Source organism: Chionomys nivalis, chromosome 17, assembly GCF_950005125.1.
Source record: "Chionomys nivalis chromosome 17, mChiNiv1.1, whole genome shotgun sequence".
NCBI classification, from domain to species: Eukaryota; Metazoa; Chordata; class Mammalia; order Rodentia; family Cricetidae; genus Chionomys; species Chionomys nivalis.
In genome coordinates this window covers 42,881,275-42,894,200 of record NC_080102.1, presented here as the reverse complement: position 1 = coordinate 42,894,200, position 12,926 = coordinate 42,881,275, and the positions used below count along the sequence as shown (strand labels likewise).

Sequence of the window (12,926 nt, the reverse complement as noted above, 5' to 3'; positions counted from 1 at the left end):
CCTTGCATAAGCATCAAAATCCCACAAGGTCAGTAGCAGCCAGGGAACGTCCATCTCCTGCCTCTGTGGTCTTGCTTCAACTATGGCCCTGTTGCCCCATGGTCATTTTTTTTTAACTTTTTATTTATTCTTTGTGTCTTTCACATCATGCATCTCGATCCCATTCATTTCCCTTTGAATCTGTCCTCTGCCCTTGCAACCCCTCCCAAAATAAAATTGAAGAGGAAAAAAAGAAAATAGAAGGTAGGGGAAAAAGGAAAATTTTTGCCATGGAAGCTGTAGTGTGAAGCAGAGAGTCACGCAGTAAACCCTTTTGTCCGTATTGAAAACTTTCTGTGCCCTGATAAGCCTCTCTGCCGATGCAGCAACCCAAATCAGACCAAATCAAACTGGTCAGAAAAAGCCCAGTTTAATAGATACAATGCTCCCAGATGATTTTTCAGCCCCCAGAGAGGAGATGGGAAAGGAAGACCAGAAAACCACACATCTGTTTTCTGGAGGGCAATATAAGTACCCTGTCGGGGAGTGGTCTTGAGCACCTCTTGGGGAAGGGTCATTATTTGGCGGACTTTCTGAGATGCAGCAGGTTTTGGAGAGAGAGGTGGGGAGGGGTCTTGAGGTAGAGCTTCCATCCAAACACATCTATTTTTACTTGCAAGTGTTTATTACAAAAATCTTGTCAGCCGGGCGGTGGTGGCGCACACCTTTAATCTCAGTACTCAGGAGGCAGAGGCAGGAGGATCTCTATGAGTTTGAGGCCAGCCTGGTCTACAAGAGCTAGTTCCAGGGCAGGCAACAAAGCGACACAGAGAAACCCTGTCTCAAAAAACCAAAATAAATAAATAGATAAATAAACAAAACAAAAACAAAGATCTTGTCATTGGTCTGGTTCAAGGCTGCTGGTTTTTGCTACACTATTGATGTTGGGCCTGCACTAGTACTGTGCCCTGTGTCATGGAGATCCTTCAGCTTTGGGTTTGAAGAACCAGTCCCTTCATATGCTCCTACAGATCATAATTTGGGTGGATGTTGGCGTGGGGCAACTCATAACCCTGGTTCTGGGCTTTGGTAGTTGCAGGGTTGGTCAGCCTACCAGCTCTCTCTCTGGTCCTCACCACTAGAGTGAGCTACCCAGCATTGCTCCAGTGATGAGCAAGAGTGGGGCCAGTTCTCCTGCTTTCACGCCCTCAGGGTTGGCTCTCCCACAGTTGGACATCTTGACCAGCTTTACTGTGTTGCCTAGGCGAGGTGCAGGGGCCACTCTCCACAGTGCTGCAGCTGGTGAGGGGCAGGGACATCTCTGTCTCTCTTCTGCTCTTGTGACCTCAGGGCCATCTCTCCCACCTGCCACCGGCGGTGGGGGGTGACCCCAGGTTTTATGTGTTCTATGCTAAATAATACTCCCTAATTCATGTCCATCTGGAGTCTCAGATTGGGGCGTTAGCTGAAAACAATCTGCCTTATATGGGATGCAGAGAGCCCTTGTCCAGTGACTGGTGTCCCTGAACAAGGTCCCACTCTGTGTGCCCAGAAGGTACTTTATAACTTCTGCTGGTTTCAAACTCATGATATCCCACTGCCTCAGTCTCCCAAGTCCCGGGATTGCAGGGAACCACAGGAACTGGCTCTACCCACTTGTGGATTCTGGAGTTTGGTTTTAGATTGAAGAGAGTAATCGTACTGTTGTAAGTAGCTTGGTCACAGTTGTGTCATGGAACTTTGACACAACTCTTACTTGCCAGGCTTGCCTGTCACCTTTTCTTCTTTGCATGCCCCTTTCTGTGAAGCAAGTTCCATCCCTCCTGGTGGTGGCAGTGATGGCTATACTATCTGCTTCTTAGCAGGTGACGCAGCGGAGTCATCTGCACTGGGTTCCAAAACGGTAGCTCCGACTCCTGCTCCCATCCCACACTGGAGGGTCTTTAGATCCCAAAGAGATAGGTCTGCCATCGGGACATAGTTATGGATGCCCTCCATCCTCTTGCCACTGCCCCTCCCCCTATTAGAAGATCAGGCATCAGGCTCTTCCCCTAATTGTGGAGACCTAGAAAGTGCAAGTATTGAGAGCCCCTGCTGGGGGACACACCACAGTCTAGTGTCCTGCCTTCTTCCTGTTGTCGGAGGCAGCATAATGACATCTGAGAAGCTGGATCGGGCTGCTTGGGGGTGCTATAGCATCAGGCTGTTTGGGGGTACTGTCGCATCAGGCTGCTTGGGGGTACTGTAGCATCAGGCTGCTTGAGGTTGCTGCAAAGCCAGTGGCAGCTGTGGTTGTTGGCCCCTGAACCAGCTGTGGTTGGCTCCTGCACCACTCTCACAGATGTGGGTGGAAGAAAGTCCTCAGCTCTCATCTGGGAAACTGCATAAGCCCAGAACTTTCCAAAAGTCGATCATCTTGACCCTGCATACCCAAACTGGCCGCAGAAAAGCAAACAAGAGAAGGTACAGAGGAGAAAGTTAGCACTCTGCATCTGTGCATTCAAAGGCTTGAGCAGTGTCAGTCACTCTAAACCATTGTGGCCTGAGGCACAGGAGAGCCTGAGACACTGCCACAGCCCAGAGGCTCTGTGCCTGAATGTCATCTGGGATTCTGGGTGGGGACCTGGACAGGAAAACAGTGGGTAAAAATGCGAAGCAAACCTGCGGGCAGTGTATGCTGTGGTTAGTAGGCATTAATATTGGCCCACAAATGACAAGTGCTGTCCCACACTAATGTGTGATGTAGTTAATGGGGAGGGTGGGTGTGTGGTGTTCACAGCCTCTCTTCAGACATTTAAAGTAAACCTAAAGCTGCTCTAGAATAGAGTTTATTTAAAGTCAGTGGCATAGACAGAACTAGTATCTACGTGGCAGAGAATACCCAGGGTGAGTTCTCCTCCAGGCTCATGAGCAAACGGGATCTTGTTTTATCTTGTGTAAAAGTGGTGGTTTCCTCCCTTCTAATACCCTGTTATCTAGATCTGCCCTGTTGAGAGCCCCTGCTGGGAAAACCCAGCTTGTTTTCACTGCATGGTTGGCTCGTCCATTGCAGTGATACCTTGGTGATAGGCATGTGGGTCTGTGTCCTGAAGGCAAGGTCAGTTGCAGGCTTGACCCACAAACCCAACCCAGACCACTTAAGCCACACACACCTCTGGGCTCAGCCTTAGAGGAAGTTAATATTAGGGCTGGCAGTAAGGCATGTGGGTCATGCTTCTAGCCCATCAGTACCAAAAGCTGTTTCTCCAGGTGTGTGTTTGCTTTGTCACTGGATAAAGATAGGTCTCCCCTAGGCTGTGGTTCCTTGTTCTGGTGTGTTTCTTGGTGCTATGCCTTTCTGGACTGCTCCTGTAAGGGCTGAGACTTGGGAGTCCCCACTCCACCCTGGTTCCGAATAACAATGCACTAGGGAGAAAGGAGGTCTGGACTCTTAGCTTAAAATCACAGGACCTTTAACAGCCTAGGCCAGGACAAACAAATCACTGTGTGGGTAAAGAATGTTTTGTAACAGGCTGCCACCAGGAAGCGAACACTGTCCTACTCAAACGACTGTGACAAAACCAAACCAAACAGCTACGAAAACATGGCTGGGTGGAATGCTATCTCTGGGTGTTGTTCGTGCCTATGTTAGTGCTGGAGTGGAGGAACCAGCAGGCTCCCATTCTCTGCCATCCCCCTTCGTCCACACTGGTTTATCCAGGCATTTCGGGGAATGTTCTAGAAGTATCAGTGCACACAGTACTTGCAGAATACAACCTGAAAGGTCTTGTTCTAAGGACTCTCAGAGGCAGACAGTGGAAATAAGTGAGACTGTGGCCACTCCTGAACAAGGAGCAAAAGCGGGAACGTGGGGATTTGGAGGGGTGTTCAGCATGGAGACTCCAGGAAGATGCTTAGCATGGAAGCACCCCAGTGAGGGACAGGTGTGGTCGGAGGGTCCTCAGTGAGGTGCAGGTAGCTGAGACGAGGGAGCAGCTGGTGGATGATGAGGAACACAGCAGTCCAGGTCAAAAAATCAGGACATACACCAAGTCCCTGAGGCAGATTGAGTGATGGCAAGATGACAGGAGGTGTCACTATGGTCACGAGGGAGGGCTGTGGGCACAGACTGTGAAGTGCCGTAGGTGGGGTTTCGGGTATGGATTTTATTCCAGGTGTCATTAGCAGCAGCCACAGGGAAATGGGGTGATGTAGCTGCATTTTAAGACATTCACCATGACAGGTGTGGGGATGATGGTAGAGAGTAACTGAGGCAGGCAGGTCTGGAGATGTGTGAACCCTATGCGTAGCCTAATGATACCCCTGGGTTATAATCAGCCTTTAAAATTTTTTTTTTTAATTTTGTTAAATACACTTAAATCATACATCTTAGTATCATTAAGAATGTTCACATTCTATTAAAATTTTATTTTCTGTGTATGGGTATCTTGCCTGCATGTACATATGTACACCACATGTGTGCCTGATTCTCACAGGGCCAGACAGAGGTGTAGATTCCCCTAGAAGTGTGGCGTTATAGATGGTTGTGAGCCGCTGTGTTGGTGCTGGGAACAGAATCCAGGTCCTCTGCAAGAGCAGCCACTGCTTTTAAACCCTGAGACATTTGTCTAACCTCATTACATCCTTCCTCTAATTAAAAAAAAAAAATTGAGAGAGACTATGAATGGGAATGTGTGAGTATCCGGGCTTATACAGCTTGCATGTGGAGGTCAGGTCAACATGAGGAGTCAGCACCTCCCGTATGCTGTGTGGGTCCCTGGGGATCAAACACAAGACGTCAGGCTTCAGCGCTTCCAGTCTCAAACCTCTGTCTTCAGACAGTTTTCTTCCCTGTTCTGAAACCCTGCACCTGTCAAGTGCCCACTCCCCACTGTAGCCTCCCCCAGCCTAGCGAAGCACCTGTCCTGTGTGTCTGTCCGCGGAGTTCACTCCTGGGGGGGGGCTGGCGAGTGGGAGCCCTCTGCAGATGTTAGTGTGCAAGGTGGCATGCCCTCCCTGTGCTTAAGTGACATGGGTGCAGTTAGCACGTTCCAGGTTCAGCCTCAGGTTCTCCAGAGGACTGAATGGAGCCTCGAGCCTGGCTGTGACCCCACCAAGTGGCTTGTGACTTGGGGCGTTGCTGGGAGAAGCTGGCCTCCTCCATCACAGCTGTGCTCCTGAGCATAGACTTGACATCGCTCTATCTCATTTTCCTCATCTGGGAAACGGGAACAGGGCCAGTGCTGTTGAACCCCAGGTAACCAAAATACCTAGATCCAGAACGGTGATGTTTCTTCCCTGTGAGGACAAGTCACATAACTAATGGTCCCTCTCAGAAATAACCGTGGCTCCTGGTGCCCAGAGAAGAAGCATTGGGACACTAAAGTTGCCGTGGGTGTTTCCTTCTGCCGTAACAGCTTCTTGCTGTTGCTGTGCCTTCATGGGGACAAGGTAGTTTCTGGGCTTTGTCACTTGACAGCAACCTCTCAGTGATCTCTGGCTGACCATTTCCCAGAACCAAGTGGGAAGGGGGTCCAGTTCCCTGCCTGGCTTCTGCCTTCCTTCTGGGTGGGGCTCCTGCCTATGCTGAGCTCTCTTAGGGAGCAAGAGAGGCTCTTTCACAGAAAGAGGCCTATGCCCAAGAAAACCAAGTCAGAGCTTATGGCGGGGTTACAGGGAGCCATGTGGTGGGTGGATGAGGATCCTTGTGCTCCAGACAGCCGAGAGTCTAAGATACGCTGGGAAATAGTCCATTTCGCAAGTGTTTCTCAGGTTTGAGGTATACCTAGGAGGCAAGGAGGAACCACTTGGGTAGAGCCCTTCATTGATGTCCTGTGTCTAGGAGCCACCAGTTTCCCTGGGTGTCCTGGGCATCCCAGTGGCCAGTCCCATGCATACCTGTCTCCTGATTCTTGGCTAGAGGTTTATGTGCTTAGGTTCACAACTCAAGTCGTCTTTTCATTTGGTTTCGGAATTACAAGTAACTAGCCTCATGGTGTGTTTCCAGCACTGGAAGAGATTCAGTGTCTGTCATCATGTGACCTTCTGTTTCCTGAGGATGAAGGAGTTTATTGTGGCTCACAGTTTGAGGGACTCTCAGTCCATTAGAGTGGGGAAGGCATGATTGACAGGAGGCGCCAGCATTGGCCAGTAAGCAGGAGGTGGCTGGTCACCTAGCATCTGCAGTCAGCAAGTAGAGATGAAAGCTAGTGTTTGACTTCTTTCTCCTCTTGTGCCTCCTGTTTTTAGGGTAAACCTTCCCTCCTGAGTTAATCTAATCTAATCTAGGTAATCCTTCTCACACATACCATGACTGACTCCCGTGATTCTAGGAAATGTCAAGTTGACAATGTAACGACCACATGTTTACCCCTATCAATCTGACACCCAAAACATCACTTTAAACCCCTAACTTTTGACTCCTGTTCTCCACAGGCAATAATGCATTCAGCCCAACTTCAAAAGTCCCCATAGACTTGAACAACTCCAACACAGTGTGAAAGTGGAAATGTGGAGTCTCTTTTGAGACTCAGAAGATTTGTTACTTGTATTTTAATAAAATACTGATTGACCAGTAGCTAGGCAGGAAGTGTAGTATAGGCAGGGCAATGATAACAGGAGAATTCTTGGAAAAGAAAAGAGTCAGTTTGTAGTAGTAACCCAGACACAGAGGAAGCAAGATGAGAATACCTCACTGATAAAGGTACCAAACCACATAGCTAACATAGACAAGGATAATGGGCTAACATAAGTTATAGAGTTAATAAGAAGCCTGAGCTAGGGGCTGGAAAGATGGCTCAGAGGTTAAGAGCACTGGTTGCTCTTCCAGAGGCCCTGAGTTCAATTCCCAGCAACCACATGGTGGCTCACAACCATCTGTAATGAGATCTTGTGCCCACTTTTGGCATGTAGGTGGAACACTAATAAATTTTAAATAATAAAAGAAATTTTTTTTTTAAAAAAAAAGAAGTAGCCTGAGATAATAGGCCAACCAGTTTATGATTAATGTAGATCTCTTTGTGTTTCTTTGGGACTGAATGGCTGCTGGGACCAGGCGGGATAGAAGCCTCTGACAACACCCATAAAAACCAGCACCTTGTAGACAATGCTGCAAAGTTCTGCTTCCAGTGTGGAGTTGAATTTGGCTCCCTTGGACCATGGTTGCATTGGTCTTTCTGTGCTGATGAGTTCAAAGGGAAGCAGTCCATCAGTGGGGATGGGGAAAGGTGGCCCTATTGCATTGGCAGTCATGAAATAGTTACAGATGAAGCTCTTAGTACCCTTGTAAAGCAGTGTTTATCCAGCATTCCTGCATGCTTGCCATGTAGAGATACAAATAGATAGGCTAAGATAAATTAAGCCATGACAGGGCACACTGAGTAGAGCTGTTCCCTGGTGGCGCCAGTGTTGACCTACTGGTGGGGTTTGAGCTGAGATGGTCGGGATAATGGGAAGAATTGTGGTGGACTGAGAGGAGGTTAGGGTAGGGTGAGCTGTCCATGTTGGGGTGGGATTGAGTGGATACAATCAGGATCCCAGATCTCACATGGCTGGAGTAAATGTGTGAACTGGGGAGTCCTGGGTGTTAAGGGGCTGAATCGTCCTGGTCCCTGGAGTACCCTGTTCTGTGGTTTTGGACCACTGAGTGTTTCTATAAGAAAAGGGCACACTGGGAGCTGTAATGATTTGGGATGGTGTGTATGGGCAGGAGGAGGTCAAGGTAGGGAGTGAGAATGGGGGTACCCAGCCTGGCTTCTCCCTTGCTGAGTGCATCTAAGGCTGTTCTTGGCGTGGGGTTGTAGGCTCCTTTGCTGTCTTGAGCATCCTAATGACCCCAGGTCTCCTTGTGTCCCACAGATGGCATCCACAGCGTCACGGCTCTCTGCACTTTGCGGGTAACCATCATCACGGATGACATGCTGACCAACAGCATCACCGTCCGCCTAGAGAACATGTCACAGGAGAAGTTCCTGTCCCCGCTGCTATCCCTCTTTGTAGAAGGCGTGGCCACAGTACTGTCCACCACCAAGGATGACATCTTCGTCTTCAACATCCAGAATGACACAGACGTCAGCTCCAACATCTTGAACGTGACCTTCTCAGCGCTGCTTCCTGGTGGCGCTCGTGGCCGCTTCTTTCCGTCCGAGGACCTGCAGGAGCAGATATACCTCAACCGGACACTGTTGACCACCATCTCTGCCCAGCGCGTGCTGCCCTTTGATGACAACATCTGCCTGCGGGAGCCCTGTGAGAACTACATGAAGTGTGTGTCCGTGCTCAGGTTCGACAGCTCGGCACCCTTCATCAGCTCTACCACGGTGCTCTTCCGACCCATCCATCCCATCACTGGCCTGCGCTGCCGCTGCCCCCCGGGCTTCACCGGTGACTACTGCGAGACTGAAATCGACCTTTGCTACTCCAGCCCATGTGGAGCCAACGGCCGGTGCCGGAGCCGAGAGGGTGGCTACACTTGCGAGTGCTTTGAGGACTTTACTGGTGAGTGTCTGGAGCGTGGGGATGGACTGGCAGGGGCTGACCTGTACTTTGCACAGAGGTTCACAGTGCACATGTGAAGTGTGAGGGTTTCCTATGAGTCCCAAGAGGCATGATGTTAGAAGACTGGTCCCTGGGCACAAGAGTCAGCTCTGCGCATTTTAAGGTGGCCTTAGGTGGCAGTTTCCTTAGCTAGCAAGGGAAGCTGCTGGCTGCCAACCTCCCAGGCCTCATTCATCTTCTCTGGGGGCTTGTGTCACCCTCTTCATGAGGACTTTAGGAGGGAGGCTCTAGGTGAGACCTGCTGTTGACACCCAAATGCGTCAGCTACTATGTTTACATCTAAGTGGGTTCTGTTGTTTTGAGACATGGTCTGGCCCCCAAGCTGAGCTGAGCTTTAAAATCATGGCAATCCACCAACCTCAGCTAGTTGTGAGTGGCTTTAAAGTTAAAGCCCCTTGATTCTAGATTTCCAGTTTAACTGGTTAGTGCAAAACTGTGCAGCCAGGGTAGAAATCGTGAACCTTTAACCGCCTGGGTCCTGGAAGAAGTTAGCAGTTTTAGTCATGCCTCGTTGCCGTAAAGACTGGTTCACCTTCCTCCGCCTCTCAAGATGTTCTTAGCTCAGCAAGTCCTGACCAGTCTTGAAGACCAGCCTCTCCAAATGCAGTCAACGGTTGCTTTAACCATAAAGAGGCAGCCGTGGAGAGCGATTTACAATGACATTGCCCACCCACAGATCTTGTTCTGGTCCTTGGTCTCTTGTAATGTACAGTTACATTCCATTTGAAAAGCCAGTTCCCATAGGTTCGATGGTGAACAGATCATCTTTCTGGAAGGCTCTCTGGAGATTAGGTGGAACTTGATTTGTACCGGAAGTGACTTGGAGATTCTTCTGTCTGTAATTAAGGACTTTAGTATGGACACCCGAGGGTCCTCTAGTGTGCTATCTGCGTATAGCACAGCATTAATTGCACTATAGGTTTTAGCAGTGCATGTGGAGCAGAAAGATATCTAGGTAGCAAGAATAGAGAGGGGGAAGTGGGTATCTGTGGTTTTGTGCATCTGAAGAGGAAGGGACGTCACTTGGAGAACTTCACAGTGCGTGAGTTGAGCTGCCAGGTTGGCCCATCGGCATCTCAAGTTGGTTATTGTCTGGGAACATGAAGGAGGGAGAAGGACATTTGGCTGCCCACCCCTGTTCTGTTCCCCTCCCTGTGTGTGGCTGACTGCCAACAGGATGTGGGCAGTTCTTCCTGCTGTCTGGCATGTGCTGATCCCAGATTCCTGCCTCTCAGGTGCCTGGTGGTGAGCAGGAAGGAAGGCAGAGGCCTAGGAGATTCTCTAATTGTCGGTGTGTACCTGAAGTGCTGGGGAAAATGTGTGTGTGCACACGCATGCATGTTTGGGGGGGTCTCCCCTCCTCTGCCTCTCCTCCTTGCTCTGAATTTAGCCAAGCCTATTTTTCTGTACTACCAACAGGACACAGGGTGGTCATACCCTTCCTACCCCTGACCCCAGGCTTCAGTGGGCATCTCTTTGGAGGTCTTATGAGACCCAGCTAGCTGCATGGTCAACTCCCTCCTGACAGAGAAGCATGAGGTGGCTCATTCTCCAGTCCCTCCCTGTCATCTGGTCCTGTGTGGAATGATTTGTAAACTCTCAGACAGAGAAGCTGAAGCCACCGTTGTAGGGAAGATTGGTGCCCTCCAGGGAGTAAACACCGCCCTTCTTCATCATGCCCATTCTTGCCACAGACATTTACTGCACTGAGCACCTGCTGCCAATATTCGCAGAGTGCTTGCTGTCTGCCAGAGCAGTGTTCAGTCGGACTCTACCCTATCTCTGTGGGCGAGCACTCAGTCACTTGGTGCGTTCTCTTCCACTGATATTTAGGACCCCTTTCATCATCTGCAGGGTGACATGTGACAGCTTCCAGGCTTCATCCCAGGGGCTACCATTAGTTGACCTGTTAGAGGTCCTCAGGGCAAGATATGACTGTGCTGGGGCAGGTAAGTAAGGCCGCAGTGACTCTGTGGACCCTCAGATCCCTGCAATGATGGCTGAGCCAACTGACTTCCGAAGCTCTCAGGTTTCCTCTTCATCAGCAAAGTCATTTCTAGAAGGACGGTAAAGGGACTGTGGCCACATCCATCATCTCAGTGAGATGTGGTGATTGACGTGAGGCTAATTTGATTCTCTTTGGGCACTGGAAAACATTGTGCTATTTCCCTTGAGATAAAACTAATTAAAAGCGATTACGTCTCCTCGATTCTCTTCCTTCCCTCTCCTCCGTGTTGTCTTTGAAGCACTCTCTTTTCTGCGTGGAGGTAATTGTGCTCATTTCTTCACGATGAAAGCAACGCTGTCGTCATGTGGCTTTAATTTCTTGCTCCCCGGTAAGCTGAGCTGGAGCTCTAGGCCTCCGTACAGTGAGGTTGGAATTGGTCCAACTGTGCTGGGAGCCCTTGACTTCCTGTGTCACGGGACAGGAGGCTCAGGAACAGGAGCTGGCAGAAGGAAGGCATCAATTAATTTCAGGGAAAGCTCTCTGAATTCGCCAGGGACTGAATTCCAGATAGCTCTCCTGAATTTCTGAAACCATCCTGGCTTTAGAGGTGTGCCCAGCTCAGGGCACCTGGATCCCGTGGTGTTTGTAAGGGGAAGGGAGCTGCTGGCCCCTTATGGTGTGTCCCTGAAGCTTCAGCTCTGCATTGCCACTGTGGTTGGGTTCAGCAACTATCTCCATAGTTGGAAAGGAATGAGACAAGAAGACTTCAGACCTGGGCTCTGGATGCATATTAGGTAGCCCCTTAATTTCTCAGTCCCAACTGGTAAGATGGCCCAGTGGGTAAAGGCACTTGCTGCAGCCAAGTCTAAGGACTGGAATTTGATCTCTTGTAGAAGGGATGAACCAACTCCTACAAGTTTTCCTCTGACCTCCACACCTGCCCCCACCCCCCATAAATAAATAGATAAATATAATTTCTCAAGCTTGTAAGCAATTACAAGCTTATTTCCTTCCGTGCTTAGCCTCTCAGTCTTCATCTGAGGGACACCGTGGTTTGGTTTTTTTTCTAAATACTTTTGTGTATGTGGCCATGAACTCCCATGTTGACCCCCATCTCCCAGCTTCCTCACCTGCCATCTTCCTGTCCACCTACATCTACCCTTCATATGTCCCCTGAATCCGCTGTCCTCTGCCCTAGGAAGGTTCTGGAAGGTTTTCTTGTTAGAAACCTTTTGGTTTCTTCCTTAAACTTCACACGTGTCCTCTTTATTTGCTGCTCCACTGTCCCATAAGGTAGACTCCCTCATCTTCATGTCTGTCCCCAGCCAGCAATGACTTGGAGCTCATTCCTAGCGAGCACTTCATATTCTTTGGTAGAAAGCTGTTTCCCACCGTGAAGGCTGTGGCCCTAGAACTCCAAAGGCCCCTTCCTTGCTCTCCACACCCAGGTTTTGCTGGCCTTCCAGTACCTGCTGGCCTCTCTCACCACAGCCCCTTGTATCTCAAGTGGAAGCCCCCTCTCCGCACCCCCACCAGGTTTCCTAAATTTCCCTTCCTACCCCCTGTGTGTCTGCTTAGTAACCTCCCTCTGCTGTGTGAGATCTATGGGGACACATGCAGATGGGACCCTCTCCAGCTACCTCTCTTCCACAAGGCTGGAGACATGTCCTTGCACCTGCCGTTTGTCATATGCTGTGGTCAGAGTGACACCTTTGCTGCTTTTGGTCCTTAGTGGGAAGAGACAGGATCCTGTCTGTCCCAGTCCCTTCCCGGTCATTAAGGTTCTTCCTACCTTTGGGTTTCAGGTCTATCTATGATCAAGCTCCAAATTGAGTTGGGACCCACTACTGCAGGCTCCTGGGCATTTCTAGGATGTCCCCCTTCTCATCTCTCCCTCTCCTTCTCTCCTTTCTTTACGGAGACCTGGGAATAGCTACCTAATCATCACAGATCAACATCTCCCCTGGGGAACATTCCAGAATGACAGCTTTGATGTCAGCAGGAGGGATAGTTCAGCTGGGTCCAGGTCTGAGAGGGGGCGGTTGGTTGCTATCCCAACTAAAGCTAGCCCTGGGTGTCCTTCCCAGAGGTGTTCATGGGTGAAACTTCTTTGTTAGGGTCAAGTTCATTCTTGACCCCTAATTTGATCCCCGTTCTTAGGGTGCCCCCACCCCCACCTCTCACTGCTTGTCCTCAGTCAGCATGTTTCAGCAAATCCAAGCGAATGGTGCTTGCACAGCTGCCGAGCACAAAGCCGCAGCCCTGGGCCATGAGCTTGCCTCTGCCTCCCATAGTAGTGATGGGTGTAGAACTTGGGGAACCCACAGTGGCACCCACTTTGAACTTTGTAACAGCTCCCCCAGCACCTTCACACTTGCTTTAAGAGCCTCCCCAGACTGTGGGACCCTCCAAGGCCTCCTGAAGCTGAGGACGTCTTATGTATGTACGTTCAGGGCCTGAAATA

At 49.9% G+C, this 12,926-nt stretch overlaps 1 protein-coding gene across 1 annotated transcript in view; it reads left to right on the top strand.

The window, feature by feature from the left end:
- Celsr1 (cadherin EGF LAG seven-pass G-type receptor 1) overlaps window positions 1-12,926 on the top strand; it is a 136,219-nt gene that overhangs the window by 52,130 nt on the left and 71,163 nt on the right. The window contains exon 2 of the mRNA XM_057791439.1: window positions 7,816-8,454. Coding sequence (XP_057647422.1) covers window positions 7,816-8,454 — 639 coding nt within the window. The remainder of the gene's footprint in view (window positions 1-7,815; window positions 8,455-12,926) is intronic.